Consider the following 23,127-nt stretch of genomic DNA (forward strand, 5'->3'; position numbering starts at 1 on the left):
GCGGCCCCTGCAGGCCGGGGAGCTGGTGCTGGCGGAGGTGCGCAGGAGGCGACAGAGGGAGTTCAGGCACCTGTGCCGGCTGACGGTGCTGGGCCGGCTGAACAGCTGCTGGGGGAGGGTGGACCACAGCCGCATCCTGGGCAAGCTGCCCGGGCAGATGTTGGCCACGTCCCAGGGCGTGCCCCTGCTGGTGCGCCGCCCCTCGCTGGAGGACTATGTGCTGCTCATGAAGAGGGGACCCACCATCTCCTACCCCAAGGTGAGGGGCTTGGGTCAGGCCGGGCACAGCTGGGGCGCAAAAGCAGGTTGCAAAGAGCCTCTGAGGGCTGGCAGTTGTCTGTAACGCGGGCCCTGAGGTCTTTTCGGGGATGCCAGCATTGTGCCATGCATGGGAGCACCCCAGAGCTGTTGCATAGGCAGCACCATACCTAGAGTCCTGGTGGTCCCGTACAGACTCTTAGTATCGGCCCCCCTTTACCAAAGATAATGATAATTGAAAGATTACCCTTTTAGGGCCCCGTTTCTGTCCAGGCCCCAGGCAGTGTTTGCCCACAACTGTGTTTGGCCCCATGAATAGGAACCAGAGTATGCAATCCATCCTGCCCTGCATTCTTTGCCAGAGGAGCAGTGCTTTGTTATTTCTCCATTGTCAGGAAACCCAGTGAAAATTGGCCTTTGCCTAACTAGATGCCCTTCCAGTAGGGTTGCCAACCCTCCAGGATTGCCCTAGAGTCTGCAGGAATGAGATGTAAATCTCTTGGAGACTGCCAAGAGTCACCCAGGAGAGAAACAACAGGGCGGGTGTTCATTAAAATAAATATGTTGAATCCGATTTATATAGTGGTCCAGTGGATTTTTAAACTGTGATAGTAATGTGCATTTGCCGTCTTGATGTTTGCACGCACTAGTTACGGATTACTGTGAGCAGACTTTACAAGTGGCATGTTCACATTGTGTCATGGGTGTGTTGGCTTTGTGGACCCTTGGGGAATAGATTGGGACAGAGCTGGCCACCCTGCCTTCCAGCCCAGGGAGCTAGTGGTGCTAGCACAGCTTCACAGGAAAACCAACTGGCAGTTCAGGCATTTGTGCTACCCGGGGACCGTTGGGAGGCTGAACAGCAGTGTGGCCTTGGGTCTGAGGAGAGTGCCTCCAGGCTTAAAAAAAAGACTGAGAACTGCCAGTGTACAGTTTCTGTCAAAAAAAAAATCTGGAGTTGCTTTAGGTCTGTATTTTCAACACTGGCAGGTCACATTCAGCTGCTACTGTAATTTATGGTCGATGGTACTGCCTGTAACTGATGAACTGAAATAGCCTGGCACCCTATAGGATGCCAGTGGTTTTGGGCAGAAGGGCAGCTTGGAGGTGGGTACTAGTCTTACTCCTGGCAGGGGAAATGCCACCAAAAGCTTGTGAAACTGAGGCCCACTCCATGGTAAGGGTAGAAGGCTGGGCTCTCTGTGGACAGAGAATTAGTAAAATTTACAGTTGGGCGTTGATTTTTGATTATCTGTCTATAGATATAACAATATATGATTTAGCTGCAACCCACAGGCAAATGACCAGCAGACTCCTGTGGCGTGCCAGGCAATCCTTATTTAAATGTAGGGAAACATCAGAAGAGTTTACTTTTAGGCTGCTTCCTTCACTCTGAAACAAAAGGCACGCAGTGGTTTGGGAGGGAAGGAAGAGGGGAGACATATTTTTATTTTCACCAACACAATTTGCCATTTGCTTATTAGATTGAGGAGTATTGTTATTCACATAAAAATAAATTCTGTCTTTATGGCCTAGATCAACATTTCTCAACCTGTGGGTCACAACCCAAAAGTGAATATTTCAAAGGGTTGCAAGTTGCAGTGGGGCAGAAGGGTGGTAGGAAGGCACCTGCCCCTTCCAGCGAGGGAAAGGGGCAGGAGAGAGCTGCATGGCTGGACTGGCAGCACTAGGGGACACCAGCATGGCCCTGGGGGGCAAGGGACTGGGGGTTGGGCACCGGCAGAGCCAGGGCGGTGCGGGTCGGAAAAGGCCATGGATCTTTGAAAATGGTCCCGGTAGGAAAAAGGTTGAGAATCGCTGGCCTAGATCACTGGGTTTTTTAATCATAAAGATGTTACGTGATGTAAAGAAGTAGTCTAACAACTCACTGTTCGAAGAAACAACATAAGATATTGGTTTTTCAACTTAATTGTTTTTACCCATAGGATATTAAGGCAATGCTGCTGCTGATGGACATCCATCCAGGGGACACTGTGTTGGAAAGCGGTTCTGGGTCTGGTGCAATGAGTTTGTTTTTATCAAGAGCAGGTAAAAAAAAATCTGAGTGTCGACAAATGTGGGAGTGTATTTATTACAGAAGCAATATAAACAGTTCCAGTATAAGAAGTGGTACTTTTTCATTAATAGGAGCCTGAAGTTACTAGCCTGTTTGTTTTTAGGATTTTAAGATTCATACCTATTATTTATATAGTCTGAAATTCAGAGGGCTGCCATATGCCCTGTAAATCATTTAAACTGTATTTTGAAGATTTAAATCTTGCACAGGCCTTGTGCTAGCCCTCTGGACAGAACTAAATTTCACTCAGTTTTTGTCATCACCCTTGCCTTATCTTTCTAGCTGCTGTCTTCATTATTCTTAGGTTGCCCTTTCCTCACTGAACCCATGGTGATTGTGGGTAGTTAGCTTGCAACACTGAGGTTGTGATTATAGTGGAGCAGTACATAAAATCCATGTGCTGACTTCACACTGAAATTATTGTTGACATCTTTAACAGAGAACTCAGCAACTGAATGACTCATAAGGTACTGAAATCTTTTATCATAAGTTGTGCTCCCAGCACATTGGCAAGGCAGCGTTATGGACAGCTTGGACTGCAGTACCTATTCTCTATCTATGCATAGAAACATTTTAGTCTCATTAATGTTTGCCTGGAATTCTAGATACACAATTCACTTGAAATAAAATGTATATATTTATTTTGTACATAATAGTTTGTTAGGGTGAGGAAGATGAAACAATTCAGGTAAAGTTATTTGTTGTTTACTATGTTACTTTTAACCTGCAAATGGGGATACAGGAGACATAGTAAAAGTAGTTGTTTTATTTGCTTTAAGTTGGGCCACAAGGACGTGTTATCAGTTATGAAATCAGACAAGATCACCACGCTCTAGCAAAGAAGAATTACAGGCTCTGGCGTGATGCATGGGTAATAGGACATGTAGAAGAATGGCCAGACAACGTGGATTTCATTAAGCAAGACATTTTAACAGCTGCTGAGGATATGAAATCTGTAACATTTGATGCAGTAAGTCTCTAAAAAGAAACTCCATAACTGACATAATGGGCATTTTTTTTCCTAATTCAACATAAAGTAATTTTCATATCTCTTTCTACCCACTGTGGGATTTCCATGTCTAGGCTGAGTGTAAAATGTAAAGAAACAGTAAAACCTCTCACCTTGCTGTGAAAAAGCAAGTGTTTGTATGTGATCCAAGTTAAACCTTCAGAAGAAACTGGTATTTCTGTATTGTGGACATACTACACTTTTTAATATCTTGTAGGGGGAAACTTACTTTATTTGCTTCCCTTTGGAGAAAAGTAGGACCAGGACGGAAAGTGGGCTTTTCTACAGATGAACTAGGTACATATTAATGTAAGGAACAGTTACAGAAACTCTATAGCATAAATAAGGCATAAGCACTTTTATTTTATAATCCTGTCTCTGAAAGAAACCTACTGCAGTGCGTGATGAAGTAATGAAGAGCATTGTCAACTCTTTTCTCTGCTCTCACCCAAATATTAACACTTTAAAGCGCATTTTGTAAACACAGTTCTTTGTTTTTAAAATCTTTATTCTGTTAAATTGAAGAGAACTTCTTGTACCCATATTGCTTCTCCATAAAAAGTGAGCAAACGCTTAATACAATAGCTTATTACATCAGTTTTACTGGACTGACATAAGTCTTTAGATTAAAGGAATAAATAGAGTTTTATTGACTAGCTCACATGCATGCATGCAGAGCTGCCAGGAGCCGAAAGCATATATATCTGACTCAAAATCATGGCTACAATAAGTTGTTATTCCACCCAAAAACAAGTATACATACTCCAATTTTGTCTGTACCTTAAAATTTTTCAAACAAAGATCTGGCCGGGAAGAAGGGGTAATTCTTATAGCTGGAAGTTTCGTGAGTTAAACAGCTGAATTTTAATATTTCATTGTGTAATGTGATTTTTCATTATAAATACAGTTGAATATTTCTTAACTTTTTAAAGAAATATCCAAAAAGCAATACTTTTACATAATATCTGCTCCAGACTTTAGAGTTGTTGTTATTCCAGCTATATATAGTTTAATTACTGGAAGGTTTGATACTAATCCAACTTTCATATAAATTGGTTAAATATGAATTGCCCATTTAGGAAAAACTAACAGGTGCATCAACATTTCCTTTGGAACGGGGTAGCAGTGAGGAACTCAACAGTTTAGGGAGTTTATTTGTTTTTTAAAGACATGGGACTTGAGTCTGCCTAATCTTTTCAGCGATGGGAAGAACATGTAGATTTTATACTGTGCGGAACAACATGCACGCGTGCGTGCACACATGCACACACTGTAGTGTCATACATTCTCTCCATAAGTTCTTTTTTTTTTCTGCTTCTGGTGGCCTGGGGAATTTATGTTTTTGCATATTTAGTTGTGTTAACAAATATCTTTCTTCTGTAGGTAGCTTTGGATATGCTTGACCCTCAGACTGCTTTGCCTATTGTGTACCCAAACCTTAAACAGGGTGGTGTATGTGCTGTATATCTAGCAAAGTAAGTGTTAAATTCTGGCATTTTAAAGTTGATTTGACTTGGGCATCACTTAAGCAATTGTAGTTTTATTAAAGTGTGAAATAAATATGGATTTTTTATTTTTGAAGTATGTATTTCATTCTTGAGCTGTACTTAGTAAAATTTACTTTGGACCAAATCCTTTAGTCTTATTTGAGTAAAGCTTCTTTTGCCTTCAGCAGGAGTTCATCCTGAAGATCTGCCAATTATTTTTCAATTTATGCTAAGATTTTATGCTAAGTTACACTAAAACTGAAAGACTTGTGTGAACCAAAAAGTGAAGAGCACAGGGAACTTCATGGAATGCAGGCAAGCAGTTTTTTATGTAAGGATTTTAGTAAATAAAAATGTTGTATCATTCTATCTTTTGAACTTTAAAAGTATCACACAGGTTATTGACCTGTTGCAAGGAATACGGACAAGCAAGCTCCCTCTTCTGTGTGAACAGATCATTGAACTTATTCAGAGAGAATGGTTGATAAAACCAGTTCGAAAGAAGGACAGCAGGCTTGCCCCAAGAGTAGAAGCACAACAAAATGTAGATGAGGAACCTCAACAAGATGAAGAATATCTTGTTCAGGAACAAGCTGTCATTGGAGGCAGTGAAGGTGATGGTATGAAATTATCTTTAATTATATGCATGTTTTGCAGTCATAGCTGGAGAGTGATACAAGTTTCCCATTTGCCACTTAAGAAGCATTACTTTCACTACACTTTCTTCTTACAAATAGACATTCTCTGAACTATCTGTCAATCACCATTTTATACTCCCACTTTTTCTCCATCCCCCAGCAATTTCCTTTACATCACTTCAGGTATATATTCATCCTCCACATTTATCAGCCAAAGCTACCACCTTTGTGATGTACTTAAACTTTGTTGACTCCTGTAGGAGTCTGCTGGTTTTCTGACTTATTTCCCAAAGCATGGAGAGTGATTACTATTTCATGACACAGAAATATTACCCCCTGCTTAAGTAGATAAAGACTTATTGCTGAGATGTGGCTGGCCCGTTAGTGTAGCTTCTTTCTGTGGTCTGAAACTGGTAAATCTGGGTCTCTAACCATGGAATATTAAAACTATATATTTTAATACATGTTGAAAACAAAGGTTTTTTGAGGGCTAAAAATGTAATCACATTGCTAAATACTATTTTTGTCTCTTAGACTTGGCCTGTTCTGCTCACCCTCTCTTCTTGTTCTCCTTCTTATGAAAAAGTACCAAAACTACTAACGCTGAGAGTTTTGGATATGGAAGCCATAATTGGCATTCATGCCCTCTCCTTCCACACACATGAACTGTGACATTTACAATCAATATTGACTGGGAAATGCCTCTATACTTCTTGATTGGCAGCCCTGTTAATAAAGATACAGTTTCAAATGCAATAGCTTTTTGATTTTAAAAAACAAATAATTGCAAACTAAATAGTACATTTGGATTTGAAACTCAGTCAAGCCACTCAGCGCGTATCTTTAAACTGCTTAATTCAGAGAATTTTGTCTTGGGGATTGTCTATACCACCTCCACAAGTGTTTGGGTGGAGACTGCCTCTTGGTGGCAATCCAAGGCCTGGCACAGAGGCAGTACAAACATGGTTTTATGGAAGACTCCTATATTCATGTGTGTTACTGTAGAGCTTTGACTATGGCATATTTTCAGAACTGCTGAGAGTCCAGTAAGAAAAATGGGGTGCTCACTTTAGCTGTAGGTATATGAAAACATCATACAGGCTGTATGAACTAGCTGCTGATGCAGAGCATCTTGAGAGCAACAGATTATCAAATGAAAGAAAGGTGGGATGTTAAGAAAATTAGCATTTAGATACGGATGCTCTGGTCTGATGTATATTCTTTGTAACTCAGAAAATAATTGCTTTGTATTGTAATCTAACAGAGTCACTTTCGGAACATGTTGGTTCAGTACCTTACATTGCTCGGCCTTACCCTTGGCAAGTTGGTCACACAGGTGAGAAATGTTTGGATCGTACTTTTATAATCTTAAATTTTGTGTAATACTGTTTTTTAAAGATTGTTTATATTTAAATACATAGCTATATTAGACATAATAGAACAACCTAACTTACAGTCATTTTCTGTGACTAGCACATTGAGATTGTTGTGGAAATAACATTACTTTTTTTTCTCCCCCTAAACTAGTATTTCTTATCAAACTGAGGAAATTTAACCCAGTATATCCAGACACCGTTCCAGATGACAGTTGATAATTTAAGTACTGTATTTTACCAAAATAATATTAAATGTTATAAATACTGTTTTTGTAGACTTTGTACATTTTTTTAAAAAAATGATTACTGCTTTGATTTGTATTGAATATACATTTTGATACTCTGTGTACAATTGAAAAGGGAAAAGCAAATGGAATAATCAGTTATGCTATAGCTATGCAACAAAGAAAACAAACATTTTATCAGGAAGCAAGTTTTGAAGATTCTTGTCAGTGATCAATCTTGTCAGATGCATTTCATTCTTCATTTCCTGTAAACCAGTCCATGGATTTGTCTTGGTTCATGCAGCCACCTTTTCTGCCCCTGGTGGATAGGCTTATACAGTCTACCAGGAGTTTTAAAAAAAACAAAACAAAACTTTGTTTATATAGAATAAAGATCTAATGGAGCAAATTCTGCTCTCTGATACATGAATGTAACTTCTGTTTCCATCAGTATGTACTTGTCAATCATAGTTAGTTGCTTTAGAAATAAAATGTGCACATGAAGTTAAGAGAAACCAGTTCACAGAAATTTGACCCGGTGTTTACCCAGCGCACTGTACATGGGGTAAACGACCAGGTAAAAAAGACTAGTTGTTGACAAGGTTCACTTTTAGAAGGCTGAAAATTGCTTAGCTGCTAGTATATAACACTAGTCAAACATTTTTTAGCAGCTGTTACAAAAAAGAAAGCTTGGTACTTTATCTAAAGAACAAAACACAAGTCAAAATATGTAAGTTTACATCCTAGTTCTTTTCTGTGCTTCTGTGATAGGAGTCTTCTGTAACTTATGGGTATATTCATTGTTCTGTTTTAAAAATATTTTTTTCTCTGAAACAGTGTTGAGAACTCCCAAAAAAGCCAAAAGAACTGATTATCCAGGACAAACAGTGACCTGCTGTTTCATACATCAAATGCATGAAGAAAACAGAGGCAATAGTTTTTGTAGGTGATACCTTTTACTGAACGAACTGTCCAACGGTATCATTGGCAAGGACATAGACAAGCGTTTAGGTACCGCAGTACCCTTCCTCAGGTCTCTGAAGTAAATAAAATAAATTCCCCCCAATCTCTTTTCAGATGATAGTAATCTTAGCTCTCACATGTAACACCAGTGGGTTAAAAAAAGTGATGTGTGATCTAGAATTTGAGACTTAAATGGCTCTTTAGAAGGGTAAAAGGATGGTAATAGCAAGATTAATCTGTGAAATGTTCTACTGCTTCTAGCAGCGTGATTCTCTACCCATTATAAATATCTCACAACTGAAACATTTCTAAAGTTTGAAAGTCCTCTAGAGCTGCAAAATTTAACTGAACATAACAAAACAAGAATTGCTATAGCCACCAAGGAATTCAGTGTTACTTGTGCTAGTGAAAAAGTAGATATTTTAGTGAGAAACTTTATTTAAATAAAATTAGAAAAATGAACCCGTTTTACAAACATTTGTACTTAACATTTTATAGTGCAAGTGTTCCCCAGTGCTTAACCCCACATCCAAGTCTTTGCAGGATTGAGGCATTATGCGAGGGGTGATCAAAAAGTTCTAAGACCTAGCCTTTATTTTAAAGAATAGTGTACAAACAACATTTGTATGAGCTGTCCCTTTCAAAGTAATCTCCCCCAGGTGATAGGTACTTGTCCTAACTTCTGGAAGCAATGCTAGAAGTTTTCAACTGTGAGTTTTTTTTGAGTTCCACTTTCACATTCTTATGGATGGTTGGAATGTCAGCTTTAGGAGCCTGATCCTGTATCTTGTGAATGGGAATTCCTGGACCATACAGGATGCGGCCCCTGAAGCTGCCTGGACTCTTCCACCATAAAGCAAATAGATGTCTACTGCAAAATAGTGGCACAAATTTATACCACTTATGCTATGGCCACAAATATAGGGCATTTGTTGCACAAAGAGTGTGGACATCTGTTTACTTGGCCTATGTGCCACCATAAACATTATTATGGTGGCACAAAATCAACATGTTTTCAGCCTAAGAGGAGTAAACAGCCAGGATATGAATGAAAGTATCATTGATTATGCAATGTTTCTAAGCCTCTTAAGGTCAAGGAAAGGGATTTTCTACATTTTTGCAACATGTTATCAAAGTGCACTTGTTGGCAGCTTCTGTCAGGATCCCTCTAGCCCCCAAACCATCAATCTGAGTTTTAACAGAGACCAAGGATTTGATAAGCATGAAGATTACACTGTGCTCTTAGTACTAGAGACATTCCACCCCTTTGCTAATATTCCTTCTGATCAAAATTAAGACATATTGACAGGGTGGAGCATTTATTGTTAGTGCCTCCACGATACCAGTTCTATAGACTAAGTGCCTCAAGTGATAGTCTCTTCTTTCACACACGTTATATTCACACATTGAAAAACTTACATGAGAATAGGGCTATAAAGTGATTTTTCTCTCTGTAAGACTGCAACAAACCAATTAAGAGGAAAGTACAAAAAATGTAGTCCTAGTTCATACAAAACACTATAACTTCACATGGAATGTTTTACCAGTGCAGAAGTAGAGGCATTTTATATAGCAAGCACTCTGTGTGGACAAAGTGATAACAGCAAGCCTGTACTTGGTATAAGAAAATTGCTCATTACCACTTAAAGAAGCTATGCTAGTACAGTTTTGCACATAAAATTGTATTTATCCTTAGAAGCTACTGGTGACACTGACATGTCAATGAGGGCTACTACCTCTTAACACATGAACTTAACTCTGTTACCAGAAACCAGCAGTATACACTTAGTTTCAATCCTGTAAGAGCTGGATGTTTTAAAAATACTGATAAATGTAATAGATCTGCTATACAGGTCACTTGCAGTCTACTGTAATAACACATGCATGTAAGACAACTAAAATGAAAGTTACAGTACTGAACCCTACCTTGGAAATAACAGGAAGTAGGAGGATCAATCAGCATTTTTTCAACTGGGAAAGTGTCCTTCAATTCCTGAGATGGATATTGCTCCATCATCTCTAAAGTGCCAGTAGAGGAAGAGGATGAGGATGAGGATGATAATCCTAGTCCTACAAATCTTCCTTTCTTACCACAAAGTGAACAATCTATGGGTGTAGCACTAGGTCCTCGTGGCATCTGTACTTCATCTCTGCTGTAATTTCTCACAGCTCCACTGTGATGCATGGAACGTTCTCGCTGCCATATATAATGTGTTGGAGCAATAGCCATCACCTATGTTAGAAATAAATTCTGTATGGAACCAGAATCAGGAAAAACAACAAGCAAACCTTGAAACCAAAACAAATCTATTAATATTCAAAAGCATTTGTTTATCTTAGAAGATGGTACCTTGGTGTTAAATTGATCAATGCAGTTCAAAGAATGAGTTTTTGCAAAAATTTGGTGACACAATATGACCATTTCATTGCTAACTGATGTAATTAGTGGGGATGGGAATCAACACTCAGCTTCCATAATACCAGCTTCCATAACACAGTATCTCAATTTTCAGAAACAAATTTCATTCAGTTAGCATGTTATAGAAGCTGCAAGTGCTTTTTTCCTGCCTGAACTGAATGATTTTTTTAAATTCCCCTGACTTTAGAGTTTGGCAAAGTCTTGTGCTGTTTTACTTAGTGTGAAATCCATTGTGAATTATATCATGCTTTCCAAAAATAGATGGATGATGTCAAAGTTTCAATATAAAGCCTCCCAGCAAAGAAACTGCCTGAGAGATATTACAACATTTCCCTGGTCTTAAATCTGATACAGGTTCTCTTGGAAGCAGGGTACAACCATACAGTTTCACAGTTTGTTATTTTATGAAAATAAAAGAGAACCTCTTCTGTTCCAAATTCAGACAATATATGCCTTTTACATTCATTAAAGTTCCAAACCCCAAGGATAGGTCCAAGCCATTACAAGCAGTTGGAATAAATCTAAATACTACATTTATTTAAATCCAAGATAACTTTGAATGTACAACCTCCAATAATTTGATTCTATACATGGAAATGTATATGTTTGTTACAATTTTTCATGTAGAGAAAATATAATTATTGGAGTGTCTTCTTCAATTCATCCCTCTACCCCCCAGTACTAAGCAGAGAAAGCAGCAGTGGAGGGGCAGGCAGTTTGACTGCCAGCCTTTGCCCCTATACCCCTACCCCTTGTCCTCCCTGCACTTGTCTGCTTTGCCACCTACCCCTGCCCACTATGGTGGATGCACCTGCCTCCCCTATACCTCACCACAGTGACTGCGGCCCCTGCTGCCTCCCCCATGCCTGCATCCCCTGCTGCCTGCCCCCCCTGCCATCTGCCCCCAAAGCACTTACTGTCAGTAACCCCAAGATGCTGGGGCTGCTTCCACCACTACAGCTGCTGCTGCAGTTCTGAGCTGGGGCTGGAGCTATCCTGTGCTCCATGCCCAGGTCAGAAAGGGCCAGAGCAATAACTGAGTGCTAGGTGGAAGTATGGGTGGCAACTGCTATGCCTCCGATCCTATGTCAGGGCCAGAGTTGATGCCAAAGAAAATGCCAGCCCTCCTCCTTTGCCTTGTACTAGATTCCAAGACAAGTGGCTTTTCCCCGCACGCTGAATGGGGGGAAGTCTCATCTTGAATTTGAGTAAATATGGTATAAAATACAAAAGAATGAGGACATGGGATATTTTTCCCTTTATGGTTAAACTCAGGTTTTAAAAAATGGGATGAAACAATGCAAAAGCAACTGGGGGAGGGGTTGTTAAGTTAACACTTTTACTCAGTAAAAAACAAAAAGGCATTGAAATAAAAGGCAGAATTTTAGTTTTATGGATCCATGGAATTTTTTGCTATTGACTTCACTGGGATTTCACTCAATGTAAAAGTTTTATATAGGAGTTGAAGTAGACAAGGTTCTTTGGGTAAATCTGATATTTTTTATTAAACCAACTGAATAGTTGGAAATAGTTGGAAAAATTAGAATTTTTCCAACTACAGTAAAATCTCCATTATCCAGCATGAGTGGGGAGTGCCGGATGCTGGTATTGTAAAAATGCCAGTCATCTAAAAATACCGAAGCCAGAGCAGAGGGCTTGCACACGGCGATGCGGAGTGGTGGATGGCACTGGCACAGGAAGATTGCATGAGACTTGCACACAGCGGTGGTGCGGGGTGGTGGATGGCATGGCAGCAGCATAGGGTGGTTACATGCAGCGGTGGCGGTGCACAGTAGTGGATGGGGACAGCACAGTGGCGTGGTGCTGGTTAATAAAGTATGCTGGCTAGTAGAATGCCAGAAAACAGGGATTTTACTGTATTTGAGTTGGTCTAATAAAAGATACCACATTTACCCAAAGAACTTTGTCTGCCTGTGTCATTAGATTAACACATCTACAATCTGTACCTATATAGGAGTTGATGATTTTTCTAAGTAATTGGAAAAACAAAACATTTCTAAACAGAATGATGTAAAATGGCCAATTAAAGACTGCGTTCAGAAGAAACTTGTGAAACAAGTTTGGGAGTAGTAGCATAATGTAAAATACCTCAGTTACAAGGTGGGCTAACTGAACAATTTTTTTAAAGTTTGGATATAGACTTGAAATAAGATTTCAGGATTTTTGCTTAAAACCAGTATCCATAAGAAAACATAATAAATGCAAAAGAAAATTCTGATAAGAACAGAATAGACAAATCCTTACGTTTCAGCTGCATGTATCCCTTTTTTGATGGTCATCAAAAATTTCTATGGCAGAAAATATTATATACATACAATAATATATATTTTTCCTGTCATGGAAACTGTATTTTTCTTTCATAGAAATACACACACACACATATATATAAAATACAATATAGGACTACATTCCCAGTTGATATAAATTGTGTCACAGTCCCCAAATCTAGTATACTGAAGGCCTCCTTACCTCTTCACAGCAACGTCTGCTTACAATAGCCCTGTAGTCAATTCTACTCCAGAGTTGGTCTCTTAACTTTAAGAAACCAGGAAAGAGCTTTCTCCAAGATTTTCCCAAAGCCCACGGAAAAATTTCGTACTTAGATTCTTCATCATCTTCCTCAACAGTATTAGCCAGATACCTACACAAATATGAACATTAAGAATCTTGAAATTTCAGTCATCATATTTGTATGACTTCAGACATGTACCTTTAAACCTATCACACATTTCCTTGCTTCCATTAATCTGTGGGCATTTTCTACCAAAATTACCTTTCTGCTAGGATGAATTACCTAGTTTTGATTTTTAAAATCACCTTTTTTATCTCTGAGGCAGAGATCTCTGTCCAGATGAGCACAGACATGTGGTATGTGGTGCCACAGATCTGTCTGCAGTGCTACACACCACACATGCAGCTGCTCCCCATGCTGCTACCTTGTAGCACAGGGGTAGTTGACCCCAGGAAATCCTAGGGTCAAAAAAGCCCATGCCGAAAAAAAGGGCTGTGTCCGTGGTGGCAGTGCACACAGCTCAGAACCGGAGCCGGGGCTGGCTGGAGCCTTGCTCCAGAATCTGACCAGCCTCCAAGTGACTGGATTGCCACTGCTGCAGCCCCAGGAGGACCTCAGGACCCTAAATGAGGCTTCTGGGGCCAGCACAGTACTGACCCCAGGCTCTCCTACCCCACCTGGGGTAGCTTGCCACAAGCCAGAGCACTCATGGCACAGGCATTCCCTGGGGACAAGTAGCGACACAAGGTGCAATGACACAAAAAATCATGGACTAAATATAGACATTGGATTTATGGCACATTATAACTTGCCGGCCATCCGATAACCACAGGTAACCTCTACATTTAACTAGCTACATTCTGTTACCAAGTCAACATTCCCCTCTTCTACTCCCACACGTACCAGTCTCACACCTATTGTTTCCTATTCCCTCCGATCCTCACTGCCACATATTTGCATTTTCACAGACCTGCATTTTATATATTGGTTTCTATTCCACCATGGAGAACACATAACACCAGCACACTCTCCCTATGCCTGAAGAAGGGTGTTTGTGGCCAAAAGCTGGCAAATAACAATTTTCCCACCTATTTAGTTGGTCTCATGAAAGATATCACATTTACCCAAAGAACCTTGTTTGCCTGTGTCCTTGGACCAACACAGCTACAACCAGCAGCCACAGAATTTAAGATGCATGCAATAGTAAATTCATAACAGATTGGATATAAGCTTGTTTGCAAGTAGTTTTAGTAATCTGTACACACAAACTACATGAAAGCCATTATTAATATCACAAAGTCTAATACTTAAAAGTTACAAAATGCCTGAACTAAGGTTAACAGAGCCATAAATCACTCCCCTTGTATGCATACATTATGTTACAGTATTTTGTTCTATGAGCACAAATTATTTTTCCAGAGGATACCTGCCTCTGAGAGCCAGAGTGGCTTATCACTGTTTATCTTAACTTTCTTCTCATTGATCAGTGATTGATTTTCCCTTATTTACTGCAGAGTATTTCAATTCTGCTTTGAAGACAGAATTTTAAATTTCCTTATGGGTTTTTTCCATGGAGCTTCTTACTGCTCATCCAAATGCTTCACAAATACGAAGTTCATAAAGCCTGTCTCAGCTGAAGGCATGATGAAGGCATAGAAAGATTGAGGTAAAAAGTACCAACTACTCTTGTATGCCCAATTTGAGATACCTAGGAACTTATTTTTCAGAGTAGTTAGTATTGTATAATACTTTGTACATTAAGTACAGTATCCATTGACTTCCTCTGCACTTATGAGTGCTCTGTCCTTCTGCAAAGTAGTCTCTGTGGTCTCCAGGGACTGAGAAACACAATTCATGAATATCATACACAAAATCTGACAGAAGCGGCAATAGAATTCATCTTTTCAGAACAGCAATCAACTGTTAACATTAAGACTTTTCTTCTCTTCTTCAATCCTTCACTCACTATACACCTTCTACCGCTTGCAACAAAAAGGCAGGTGTGCTGCAGTCTCTTCTACATTGGTTTGTCCCCAGAGCATGCACATCTGGTGCAACAAATTAGGTAAAGATCCTGGGGAAAAATAACATGGGATTGCGTATTTAGAGACTGTGTCAGTACTTGCACAACGTAGGTTGCCAATCTAAGGCTCCAAAGGTAATATTAATTCTAACATTTATGGATCTCTGTTTGAATTTGAAGCCCTAATACTGTTTGTGTATATAAGTTCCTAGGTTTTTAAAAAAGCAAACTGAAAATATAAATTCCATCATGTGATATCATATTGATACCCATATGGTTCATCAGCTGGCTTAGGTCCAGCCCACAGAATTGTGTTGCTTGAGCTTGAAAGGGACATAATTCACTAAGGCTTTTTGTCACTGCTGCGTTTTGTATTTTTGTGCCTAAAAATTATATTTGTGTACACCTAGGTGGAACTAAAAAAGGAAGTTATGCATCCCAGATCTCCGTATGTATTCTCTGGATAGGTCAGGCATTGCAAACACTCTGAATGATGCAATCAGAAATCAAAAGGATCTTGATAAACTGGAGAACTAGCCACTAGATAACAGAGCGAAAGTCAACAAAGATAAATGCAAGATTCTACACCTAGGAAAGAAAAATCAAATGCATAAATACAGAGTGGGAGATGATTGGTAAGGCAGTAACATTACTAAAAAGAATCTGGAATTGCTGGTGGATCACAAACTCACCATAAGCCAGCAATGTGATGTGGTCAGCTAAAAAAAGGAAACTCAGTTTGGGGCTGCATGAGACATAAGATGTAGGAGGTGATAACATCACTCTGTTCAGTGCTTATTAGGCCTTAGAGTAGTGTGTGCAGTTCTGGGTTCTGTAACTTAAAAACAATGTGAAAAAACTGGAGAGGATACAGAGTTAATCAAAAAGACAACAAAGGGATAAATGCTAGCCCTACAAGGAAAGGGTGAGAGAACTAAGAACGTTTAATTTGGTAAAAAGGAGATTAAGGGGAACAAATATTTGAAAAGCTACTTAGAAGAAGAGGGTACATAAATTGTCTCTTGCCACAGAGGGCAGGATGTGAAACAATGGACTTGAACTGTAGCAAAGAGGATTTAGCCTAAATCTCTAAATAAATAAATACACCCTTCCGTACTGTCAGAACAAGAGGGCAGTGGAGGAAGCTGCCAAGGGAAATTGTGGCATCTTTCTCTTTCAAAGTTTTCAAGAAGTATAGGAATAGCATATCCTGCATTGTGTAGTGGGTTGAACTAGATGACTCTTGAGGTCCCTGTGATTCTAAACCTTGAATGGTGACCCTTGAGCATATTTTGGTTGAGATTCACAGCAGCCAGCATGCTATTCAAGGGGATGCATAATATAGCCAATAGGAGTATGGAAGAGGTGTGCTTGTCTGGGTTCCTGTCCTCTCATGGAATTAGACAACATTTATACAGACCCTGCAGCTCAGACAAGTGTTGCTCATAGGTTGGGATTCAGTGATATAAGCCCCTATATAGGCACAGGCACATACATTTACTCATCACTGAAGTGGGCATAAGCCTAAATACTCTCATTTTCTCAATAGTTTACATGCCACCAGCACTTAAAGCAAGGTAATCTCAACACTCAGCTTTCCGTTTTCTGACTGAGGATTATTGAAAGCATTTTAATAGCTCTTCTGTGGTTGCATTTTACTCATTTTGCACAACTGTCATGTATTTAGCCCTAGTTGTCATGCTGCACACCCTTTAGAGAATCTCTCATCCTAATTTAACATGTAAAAGGGATAGGAGGTCATATACTCTTATGTATTAGATATATAGAAATTCATATTTTCAAAGGAAAACCGTGCAGTGTAAATGATTGAGAAGTGGGACACATTTTCATTGCATTACTCATAGTAGCTACTGAAACTCTCTATCCTTTTTTGTTTCAGTAATACCCAAAATTTCTCTGATCTGCTCAGTCTCTCTCAAAATGCAAGAACACATTTTCAGATGATTCCCACACACTGCTAGCTTTGGGCATATGTGCAACTATCCTGGGCTGACTGATTCCACAGCATTATCACTGTGATGGATAATGGTTTACCCTTGAACAGAATCTGAGGATCAATTCCTCCTCCACTTCTCCACATTTTCATTGGACACTGGTTAATTAGTGCATTGTTAGTGACTAATGTAATTGCACAAATACTCTGAAAAAGGCCACCCAACACAGAGCACAGGGGCAAGAAAGTACCTTACTTCTTCACACGTTTAAATTTCTATTGTATAAGGTAGAAAAAAATTGGCCAAAGTTTTTAGCTAAACACATCCTTTTGTTGAGTCGTGCATCCTACAAAAAATGCCTCCCATAGTTTACCAAGCTCAATTTACCTTTAGAAAAACTCTATCTATACCACGCTCAGAGAATCAAACCTGAAACTACCATGACACACAACTAAATTAGCAGGAGCAATACAAAATAGTTGGGGTTGGGTCCCGCTTTGAGCAGGGGGCTGGAATAGATGACCTGAGGTTCCTTCCAACCTTAATATTCTGATTCTATAAAAATGCTACAAATGTCATATATAGAGCAATTGAAAGGCTGAGGTCAAAGGAATCAATGTGATTGTAGAAAGTTGTAGTCAATAGGAATAACATACAGGTTGGCTTGATAGATGCTTTCAGATTCTGCATAGAAAAACTGGTCAACTGTGCACTAATGTAGTTAAGCATACAGGGAACTCCAAAATGACATGTTTATCCTATGCATATTTACATGTGTCTGAATCAGAATAATGAATGGTAAAAGCATGCTCTGTAGCTAAGTGTGCTGGAACATAGCTATGCATTATCTAGTTTAACACCTAGAAAGCATATCTCTGCATATGCATGTCTGAATCACAAGTGCATAACTATTTAGATGGGTCAATAATGAATTGCTTGGATTGTAGGAAGACAAAATCTTACTAAAATGCAACTTAATTGCATAAATACCTTTTGAATCAGGCCCTGGGTAACTGATAGCAATAGTGCATTGTCATGCTCTGTGTAGACTAGTGTTAAGAGGGATGAGAGGTAAGCTTTGTTAGCGTGTTATAAGCCTATTTGCTGACAACAAAGGGATGGTAAGATTCAGGAATCTTAAGTTTTCTTTCATTGTGTAGAGGAGGCTGTGTTCTAACTGGCATAGACTTGTATCCATATTCCAAAAATCTCTCTTATGTTTCCCCTCTACTGTTAAAGTCTAAATTTCTTCCATGGGCTCCTCATTCTGGTGCAACCCATGAGCACCAGGAATAGTCATTACAGGGAAAGTCCTGAGTTTCACTAGCATGGGCATGGAACATATAGAGTCACTGTAGGGATGGCTCATACATGGTTCAGTCGCACATGGGAGTTGTCAGAGGACATAACATGCTCATTTGCTTTGTGGGCATGGTAATAATGCAGATCCGTCACATGTAAGATCTACAAAAGTAGGGAGTCTTTCTGTGGAAAATATGCATATGCATTTCAGTTACCATTAGAAACCATGAGAGGCCTAAGCATGGAATCAATGGAGATTTCAGCTGCTAAAATCTACATACTCTCTTTTTAACATACGCAAACTGCATTTTTTCAGAGATTTATAACTTGACCAAATTATGGCAGATTTGAGGAGGGTAGCAAGAATGCACACCTTTCACACATTCATTTGCCAAAAGCATATCCATACTCAAACAGACAAAGGCATTAGCACCATCAAACAAAAACATGTCAAGAATTTTTTTAGTTTGGGGAAGCAATGCATCTTTCCTGAACTTCATTCTCAGAAATAATAAACCACAGTGGTGGAAAAGTTTCAAACAAATTCTGCCTGGTATACACATCTACTGATGTGCGAAGCTTTGGTCCCTGATTCAATTCGGCAGAGATTAGACCCAATTCGGTGGTCAAATCTCTGAATCCAAATTGAATCAGGAGATCCTTTAATCTCTCCGAATCAAATTGGAACTCTCCGAATCGATTTGGAGAGATTTAACAATTCAGACATAGACACAACTTTAAATGTTTTTTCTACATACCTTTAGGTACCAGGTGACTCTTGAATGCTGCAATGCTGGGGCAGATGGAACGTCCCACAGAAGTGTGGGGAATTCCCCAGCGTGCTTGGCAGCAGACCTGGAAGAGGACCAGAAGCACTTCTGGTCCACTTCTGAGTCTGCCGGGGAGTGCTCAGGGGGTCCCCCTGTGCCCCACCCCAGCTCGGTAACTGGTGCCTGCAGGGTCTGGGGGGGCACCTGGGGTCCCCCCGTGGCCAATCGCTGAACCAGAGGGCCCCCTCACACGGTCTCCAGTGGACCTGGAAGTGGACTGGAAATAATTTAAGTTCACCACCGAGCAAGTGGAGGGCCCCCCCACGCTCCTGTGGGATACTCCATCCCCCTACCATCACAGCATTCACAAGCCATGCTGCTACCTCAAGGTATGTAGAAAAAACATTTAAAGCTGTCTCTGTGTCCGAATCGCTGATTCTCCAAATCAGCATTGAAACTTCAGATTTGGATTTGGCCGAATCGAATCAGGGACAATGGTCCGAATCAACTAGTTGAATCACTGTCCCTGATTTGGGCCGAATCCAAATCTGAATCAAATAGGGCCCACTCTCCATGCCCCTAACATCTAAATATTAGGCAGGCAAGGTTCTTTGGGTAGATGTGATATCTTTTATTAGACCGATTAAATAGAAAAAAATTATTTGCAAGCTTAACACAAGCTTTTGTGCCCAAAAGCTTGCAAAAAACTTTTTTCCATCTTTTTAGTTGGTCTAGTAAAAGATATCACATCTATCCATGGAACCTTCCTTGCCTATGTCCTTAGACCAACATGACTACTACCAACAATCCAAATATTAAACATTTGCCAAATTTACAAGCAACCGAAAACAGGATCCAAAAGTGTCAGTCAGTTTTTAATAGTAGGCATTCTTATTAACTTCACCTATATTATTTTCAATGCTTCTTTAGTAAGGTTGCCAATAAGAGTATTGAATATATAATGGGGGAAAAGAAGAGGTTTGCAATATGACACCCCCATTAGAAACCACATTAGGAATTTTAATCTGAAAATCAGTATTATCAGTTGCATAAACACAGGAATAAACCAATACAAAGATGCATAATATTAATAACACAACCAGGTATCTGAAGAATACTTACAGAGCAACAAAGAAATTAAGTCTGGTGTGCTCATTTATACTGAAGTTAGCTCTCTTGAAATAAACAAAGGTCATTGCCAAAAGATACTGTTAGAAAAGGTAAAAAAAAATAGAATATTAACATTCTTTGTTTTTAGTATAATATTGCTTAATATATTTTAATTGGTGCATCAAAACAAGACTGTATTTTGTGCATTCCTCCCCAGCCAGTAGTTTGTAAATTATGCTGTCCAGAAGCTTCAGTGGAGAAAATGAGAGTACATTATAGAGTGCAGAATATGGTCTATGTTCATGCTATATTATCAAGTGATTAGGGGTAAGACACTCGTTCTAGAAGTAGCCTGTTAACCATGACACCTAGACACCAAATTTACCTTATCTGCAATTTTACAGCAGCAGTCCATCCATAAGAAGTCTTGAATTAGATCATCATCTGCAACAAAAGATAGTTGTGAATTTCAACTGATAAAATTAACTATTTTTCTAAAGAGGCATTTTTTTACAGACACATATAAAAAAGTTTTTAGGGTTTTTTTGTTTTTCTCTTTTTTTTAATCAAGCCTAATAAAGGAAATTTTCTTGATTTGAATAAAATGAAAAAGGAGATGATGACAGGAGAAAGGGGTTAGCAGTGGAGAAAGTCCCAATAATAGGAGAGAAATCATAACCCATGCAAAGCAGAAAACACAAAGAACTCCATTCATAGTTAACCTGAGTTACTAGAGGGCTGCTGAATGCCATTGTGTGATAGTCTTCCCTCTTCATTTATTTAATTTACTGCACCTACGTGGTTGTATTTAATTTAAATTAACGCTGCACCTGTATTTCTGACTAACCATACAGACATGAGAATTCTTGCATTTTGATTCTCTGGAAGCCATTATTAGGCTGTAAGTATTAAAGTATTTGCATAATTAAGGGTATAGCTCCCAATAATTATCCTATGATGATGAAGACTGACTATATTTGGGTACTGTAAATTCTCTGTTTTAATTGATTTCTGTGTTCAGAATTTTTAGGAACAAAAAGAGCCTCCTGCTATTTTTCTGTCCCTTTATTTGGAGCACAAAAACTATAAAAATGTATACAACAGAAATGAAAACCCTTAGTAGCTCCTAAACTCTTTTGCATGTTTTCTCTTCATTTGGTTTCCCTTCCTGAATGATCATTTCCAGAATAATGTATTTTCTTCCATTGTTGAGAAATTCAGCCTCTTTCAAATCTATTTTGAAATGTAATGCAATATAAATATATACTTTAGATACAAAAAGAGCATTCATAAGCTATAGGGCCTGATAGTGATGAAAGAGGAAAGAAGGAGAGAAAGGGAATGATGACAACAGAAGGAAAAAGTAATTTGCTTCTGTTTTTAAAATCAAATATGTATCTTTCAGTATTTTTGTAACACTTTTTGTATTTTGTTTTAATTTAAAAGGTACATATTTGAACGTTGAAGTATAACAACAAGTTCTAATAGAGAACTGGAAGCTTTTAAACTAATTGAGGAATATCTTTCTATCATTTCAATTTACTGGTGTGAGTTCTCTGGCCTTAGAGTTTCTTCAGAACAAGATATGCTTTCTAGTATATACGGAAGAAGACGTTCAAATTACTATTGCATTTAAAAAGCCATAGCTGCTTATATAGCACATCTGAAATCTCAGTTTGCATAATTTTACTCAAAATATGTAATTGTTAGCTTACCAAACAGTTTAAAGAAAGCAGTCATCTCCTGACGCTGAATTACTAAACATGGACCTTTTGGACGTTTACATTTATTACCATGCACATTGTTTTCACAGCTTTCTTGACTGTCTTTAAAAATAGGACGTTTTAGACATACAGGGTTTTTTTGTTGATGTGACCTGGATGCACTTGATTTTATATAAACAGTGACAGTGGGAGGTGTTTGACAAATTAGATTATGTCTCATTTTGAATAATCAGGTCCCTGTTAAAAAAAGTAAAATATTAACTACATAGATAATATAGCATGAATCTTTTTTCTATAGTCACATTGGTATAATGAGAAACCATACATATAATTAAAAAGTGTATACATAGTTATACCGCAAACTCTGTCTTTGTAACTGTTTTATTTGCTATGGATATTTTCAGATAAGTCTTATATGCAAGTTCTTATACAAAATAGGAAATTGTACCAAGATAGTTTTCCATGCTACAAAAGCACTGTCATGTGAGCAGTCCTATTTAACTTAACATGGAAATTCAAAAGTATAAAGTTACCCATGTATAATTTGTGGCATGACTGGGGCCACAGTAGTATTTCTCAAATGAGCAGTTTAGTATATATGCCCTGTTTCCCTTTTTTCCTGTTTCTCAGTTAGTATGATCATCTTCAACTTGTGAATAAAATAATTAAAAACAATCCACATTAAAATGTCTTCTGAATTTTTTGAATATGTACAGTTTTAGAATAAGCATTTTTTCCTCTACAGGTAAACTGCATTGAGCTGTGCAGTTGTTGATTTTACTAGATAAACAGCATATGTGCTAAAGATCAAAATTGAGAACTTAGATTGATAAAACTAATATTGTTATTACTACACATCTAATACCATTACATTATTATGTAATAATATTATGAAATGATTTAATAATATTAAATGCTGTAATAAGTGCTAATGAATTCTTGCTATATAATAAGTTGTATATAGATTTGTCAATAGAGTTTGCTGACAGAAGAAATTAGTTATGATTATCAGGAGGCACTTCAGATATTGAAACCTTTTTAAAAATCCTCTTCAAGTATTGTTCCATATAAAGTATAATAAACAAAATCTCCATTGTTATCAGAAATACTTAAAATTTGTCAGAGCTTCCTTCAGAGAAGACCACTTTTTGCAGGTAGAAGAGGACAATTCAGTCCCTTGGCTTTTCTGCTATGGCTGCAAATACAGCGGTGAAGTGTTTTTGCCCAAACAGAATACAGGCAGAGATCAGTAATTTGTC

At 38.7% G+C, this 23,127-nt stretch overlaps 2 protein-coding genes across 2 annotated transcripts; one reads left to right on the forward strand and one right to left on the reverse strand.

Moving 5' to 3' along the window:
* Positions 1-4: 4 nt before the first annotated feature.
* Positions 5-7,110, forward strand: TRMT61B (tRNA methyltransferase 61B; the record flags this gene model as incomplete). The annotated part of the gene is made up of 7 exons (XM_019548589.1): positions 5-259; positions 2,205-2,307; positions 3,115-3,305; positions 4,728-4,819; positions 5,219-5,451; positions 6,734-6,805; positions 6,997-7,110. Coding segments are annotated over 7 exons (1,011 nt in total), but the record flags the coding sequence as incomplete, so codon positions are not given.
* A 31-nt stretch (positions 7,111-7,141) lies between these two features.
* Positions 7,142-22,465, reverse strand: SPDYA (speedy/RINGO cell cycle regulator family member A). The gene is made up of 6 exons (XM_019549592.1): positions 21,860-22,465; positions 20,530-20,588; positions 20,157-20,242; positions 12,942-13,113; positions 9,959-10,265; positions 7,142-7,410 (listed from the first exon to the last, which is right to left on the reverse strand). The coding sequence occupies exons 1-6, from the start codon at positions 22,086-22,088 to the stop codon at positions 7,322-7,324; spliced, it is 942 nt and encodes a 313-aa protein (XP_019405137.1). The 5' UTR covers positions 22,089-22,465; the 3' UTR covers positions 7,142-7,321.
* Between the last annotated feature and the right edge of the window lie 662 nt (positions 22,466-23,127).

The sequence above is a fragment of the Crocodylus porosus genome, unplaced genomic scaffold (genome assembly GCF_001723895.1).
Source record: "Crocodylus porosus isolate Cpor-Errol unplaced genomic scaffold, CroPor_comp1, whole genome shotgun sequence".
Taxonomy (NCBI): Eukaryota; Metazoa; Chordata; order Crocodylia; family Crocodylidae; genus Crocodylus; species Crocodylus porosus.

Coding starts and splice junctions, on each gene's coding strand:
- SPDYA (XM_019549592.1), bottom strand. CDS start 22,088: ATGAGACATAATCTAATTTGTCAAACACCTCCCACTGTCACTGTTTAT. Junction 13,114..20,156: donor CTTAATTTCTTTGTTGCTCT/GTAAGTATTCTT, acceptor ATATTTGTGTAG/GTATCTGGCTAATACTGTTG. Junction 10,266..12,941: donor GCAGACGTTGCTGTGAAGAG/GTAAGGAGGCCT, acceptor TTTCTAACATAG/GTGATGGCTATTGCTCCAAC.